At 52.2% G+C, this 4,149-nt stretch overlaps 3 protein-coding genes across 3 annotated transcripts in view; 2 read left to right on the forward strand and 1 right to left on the reverse strand.

Annotated features, from left to right (window-relative positions):
• TRAVEDRAFT_16967 (uncharacterized protein) overlaps positions 1-1,248 on the forward strand; it is a gene marked incomplete at both ends in the record, with an annotated part of 5,324 nt that extends 4,076 nt beyond the window's left edge. Inside the window, 3 exons of the mRNA XM_008033569.1 lie at positions 53-286; positions 335-1,054; positions 1,091-1,248. Of these exons, the coding sequence (XP_008031760.1) occupies positions 53-286; positions 335-1,054; positions 1,091-1,248 (1,112 nt within the window). The remainder of the gene's footprint in view (positions 1-52; positions 287-334; positions 1,055-1,090) is intronic.
• Positions 1,249-1,496: 248 nt separating this feature from the next.
• Positions 1,497-2,414, reverse strand: TRAVEDRAFT_111478 (uncharacterized protein; the record flags this gene model as incomplete). Its single annotated transcript, XM_008035107.1, has 4 exons — positions 1,497-1,682; positions 1,755-1,881; positions 1,933-2,304; positions 2,347-2,414. Coding segments are annotated over 4 exons (753 nt in total), but the record flags the coding sequence as incomplete, so codon positions are not given.
• A 969-nt stretch (positions 2,415-3,383) lies between these two features.
• Positions 3,384-4,080, forward strand: TRAVEDRAFT_42528 (uncharacterized protein; the record flags this gene model as incomplete). Its single annotated transcript, XM_008034067.1, has 6 exons — positions 3,384-3,427; positions 3,482-3,598; positions 3,647-3,772; positions 3,834-3,872; positions 3,920-3,970; positions 4,020-4,080. 6 exons carry the CDS (start codon positions 3,384-3,386, stop codon positions 4,078-4,080), a joined length of 438 nt encoding a protein of 145 aa, XP_008032258.1.
• Between the last annotated feature and the right edge of the window lie 69 nt (positions 4,081-4,149).

Here is a 4,149-nt window from a genome sequence, read left to right on the forward strand (position 1 = left end):
ATCCGCGGGCTCCTAGAGAGCTTCCGCACCCCAGACGTTCTTCTCCTTCCAGGTGTCTTTGAGGGCTTCCAGCAAGTAAGGAAGACTGTGCTTCCTGGAACTGCGGTCCGCGGTTCGCGTCTCCAAGTCGCCAATCTGACGCCATTCACCAATGACTTGCGCGCTCATCCCCTCGCCAAGCTTGACTCTGAGGAGTCCAAAGTGATGGCTAAGATCTCGGAGCACCTGGAGATTCTCCGCAACATGTGGCGCTCTATGGGTAGTGGTGTCTCTGGCGGTGTATCCTGTGAGTATTTTTATTTTTATTGCCACTGTTTACTAATTTTTGTCTCAGTCTCCCCAGCCTATCCACTAGACTCTGAGGAGTTTGATCATGCCATGCAGTCCGCCGCTAAGCGCTTGACCATCTTTCTCAAGGAGCTACTTCCTCTGCTCTCGCCTCCCCTTCCCTCTCCGCTTACGCCACTGCAGCAAAGGGTCAACGACAGCCTAGACTTTCTGCTCCCCTTCCGGCAGCATGCCCCAGAGGTCCGCAATGCCCTCAAACCTCACGGCTGCCTTCACCCCACCAATATCGACAAGGAGGGTGCGATAGCAAGTCTTTGGTGCTGGCGGGGTATCTTCTATCGCACGCGCTTTTCCTCCGAGAACCCTGAGCGCCTTCTCTTCCCTTCCTTCGAGGCCTGGGACGCGCTGTACAAGGAGCTCTGTGCAGACTCCAACATCTCCTCCTTCAATCAGCACAAGGACCGGTACTTCTGCAACGCTCGGGCATATGGTCAGGCAACGACCCGCTCTACCAAGAATGCCAAGACGTACTTCGACAACGAGCACCTTTGGCTGGCTCTGTTTGACGACCAGGAGCCCGGCTGGAAGATGTCCTACAAAGACGCCTTCCTCTTCACGCAGCAAAAGGATCGCACTATCAAGAAGATCTTGCCGCAGTTGGGGCCTCTGACTGGCATGCTCATCACCGCTGACCTGGTTTATGCTGGCAAGGTAGCGATGCCATCTGCAGAGGAGATGGGTAGCATGGTTCACTTGCTGGATAAAGGTGCGGATGCTTGTCTCCAATCGTTCTGCCTTCTAGACAGGAGTAGCTCTGAAGATACCACGGTGACTGTCTTCAAACAACTCTATGACCTTGTTTACCAGAGCCTTACAGACATTGAGCGCACCACTATGACCTATGATCCAATTATGTTTGAGCATGCCTTATGTAAATACCAGCGCTGCAACGATACTTAGCTTCTATCTTTTGGCCATTTAGCTTCTATGTAGTACACTGCACAATATATTACTTCATGCACTGGGTCAATGTAATACTATATCAGTCAATCTAAAACAAGCCAAATCTTCACTTCAATATTTATACATACGGCCCTCTAGGTGAACCTGGCCATACAACACTAAAACAATGGATGCAATACTCAGACCTTCTTTTAACAAGACTTTAACAGAAGCATGTGTACTAGATTATGGGGAACATGAGCAAATTATGTGCACGTAGACTCATCAACATGACTAGGACTGCTGTCATGCAAGGACATTCTCTTCAGCTGCCGACGTGACTCCTCCATCCCTGTCTCTTCCTGCTCTCCATACCCCACCTTGCGCTTGACCTTTTTGAGAGGCGAGACAGCACGTAGGCTCAGCTCTTTGATGGCTGACGAATTGTAGTCCTGCATGTAATGAGCATGGTGAAGAGGAAACAGAGACACCTTAATTACCGATTGCACTGCACGACTAAGGACACAGATTGCCCGCAGCTTTGGCAGGAATATATATTCGTGACACCCAACCTTGACAGCCGCAAAGGCAATCTGGAGTTCAACCATGGTGCCGGGGAAGATTACATCCGGCTTGATGCGGCGGAAGGAACTGATCGCTGTCAGAGATCGACACAATTGCAAACATTCACTAACAACACACCTGCCCTGGTTCTCCGTCACCGTTTTCTCCCAGTACTCGACCACATTCTCTTGCAGATGGACTTGAGTGGTGAGACGGGGCTGCAGGATATAGAAAGGGTCCACAACATCACTGAGATCACCCCGTGGTTCGCCTTCAGCAAACTTCGAAGCAGTGAGGTACCGATTCCCGAAGGAAAGCGTAAGGTGGTTCTCCAGACGCGACGTGCTCCAGGTGCGCAAATTGTGTCCGACAAGGTGCGCACAAAAATGCTGATAGATGGTCATGACTGCACTGACTGCACCGTCAAAGGGCTCCACGCCCAGGCCGCTCACGGTTACAGTTTGCCTGAGATCGATGAGCCGGTTCGGGTTTGAGGGGAGTCTGACGCAACTGTTGATGCTTGGCTGACAAGAGACAGGTACAAGCACTCACTGGTTACGCCTAATAGGAGGCAGAGTAGACTCAACAAGAAAACCCTGCACACGCAGCACGAGCTCCTCGGGAGGGGTAGAGCGGGATGTTCATTGTTGAATAAGCGTAAGCAATCTGCCATCCCTCTGCTCTAGTATCTCGACATTGCTGACAAGACGTGCAGGCTGGCAAACAGGTCAGGGGTGTTTAAAAAAGACTGCAGTGGCACTGACATCGGAAAAGCTTGAAAGCTGCGTGAACGGAGGAGCAGACTCTGCATTCCCGCTCATGCAATCCAGGAGCAGAGCCTCTAGTAAATCTGGTGAGTATTCTGTTGACTTTGTCGATGCACACACTCACGGTACTTGGCAACATTCCCATAGAGGTGGGTGAGGAAGGACATGATTTCTGGTGAGAGTCAAGAAGGAAAGAAGCAGCAGTCAGCACAAGTCATGACCTACTGCGACATGCGCTCTCGACAAAGTCTGATTCAGGCATGTTCCGCCTTTGGGGAGAGATGTCCAGCTTTCTCACCATCACACTGCTCGCCGCACCAATTGTGAGCTGACAACAGACGAGAGACCGGCCGGGACTTTGGGGATGCCCATCCTAGTTCCCAGAAGCTGCATCAGCGCAGCCATTTCAAATTCGCACCCACATATGCGAATTTCAAACCACCACCCCACGAGTCTTGCACAGACAGGATCCTCACAAAGGTGCACCTACTGTGTCCATGGATGCACTGTGTATTCTGGTACATATGTATGCAATTTCACTGGTATGGGATACAGAGTTGGTGCACGGGGTGTCGCTCTGCAGGCAGCGTTCACGGGAGGGCACTCATCATGGAATGGAACACGTTGTCCCCAACACTGGTAAGCGAGCACAGCGAGGTCCCAGAACTCTGGCGATATCGCCGAACCCCGCTTCTGAGAAGGATAAAAGGGCCGGAGGGCAGCGGAACCAGGCAGAGTCCTCCTTACCTCGAGTCCTCCCCAACGCTCTTCTCAGCATCTTTTACTTTCCCCCTCCACTTCTCTACCCCACCATCTATCCCCATGGCCGGACGTACTACCCGCACCCGTGTCGCCGCTGGAAAGGCGTGAGTGTCTTTTGTGTGTACTATATTGCTGCGGTATACTGATCCTTTCTGCAGCCCGAAGGCTGTTGCCAAGAAGGCTGCTGCTCCGGCTCAGGCTAAAGGTGCCAAGGCTGCAGCAGTGCGCAAGACCACAGCTCCTGCCCGCAAGGCCCCGGCAGCATCTGCCACTAAGTGAGTGTCGCTCTCTCCTCATTAGCACAATTTTCTCAGCCACTATAGAGGGAAGGCCGTCCGTGGCAAGGCAGTGCGGGCCATTGACAGCGACGCGGAGGAAGGCTCCGATGAGTCCGACATCCAGACAGAGTCTGACCTTGGCATGGAGGAGGCTGCTGCTGACAATACCTCGTACGTTGCTCTGCATGGTTTTTCGTTTGATGTGCTTCAGTTCTGAAGGGTATCCTTACAGTGACAACGAAAGTGTCTCTGCAGACGTCATGATGATCAGGTACGATATGCAACATTAGCCCCATGCAAATCTAACACTGCATGCAGCGATGACGAGGAAGACAGCCGCCAGGAGGTCGAGCTGACCCCAAAGATTGGGTATGTGTCTTCACTTTATGCTGTGCTTCTCTAATATTGTATGTTGCAGACGCAGCCGTGCTGCCAACTCTAGCCCGCCATCTACCCCGAAGACTCCGTCGCCTGTGTGAGTGTTATTACTCTGCTGCATTGCTGCTATCTGTTATCTAATACTTTGCCGCAGCAAGCCCAGTCGTGGC

The sequence above is a fragment of the Trametes versicolor genome (genome assembly GCF_000271585.1).
Source record: "Trametes versicolor FP-101664 SS1 unplaced genomic scaffold TRAVEscaffold_1, whole genome shotgun sequence".
NCBI lineage: Eukaryota > Fungi > Basidiomycota > Agaricomycetes > Polyporales > Polyporaceae > Trametes > Trametes versicolor.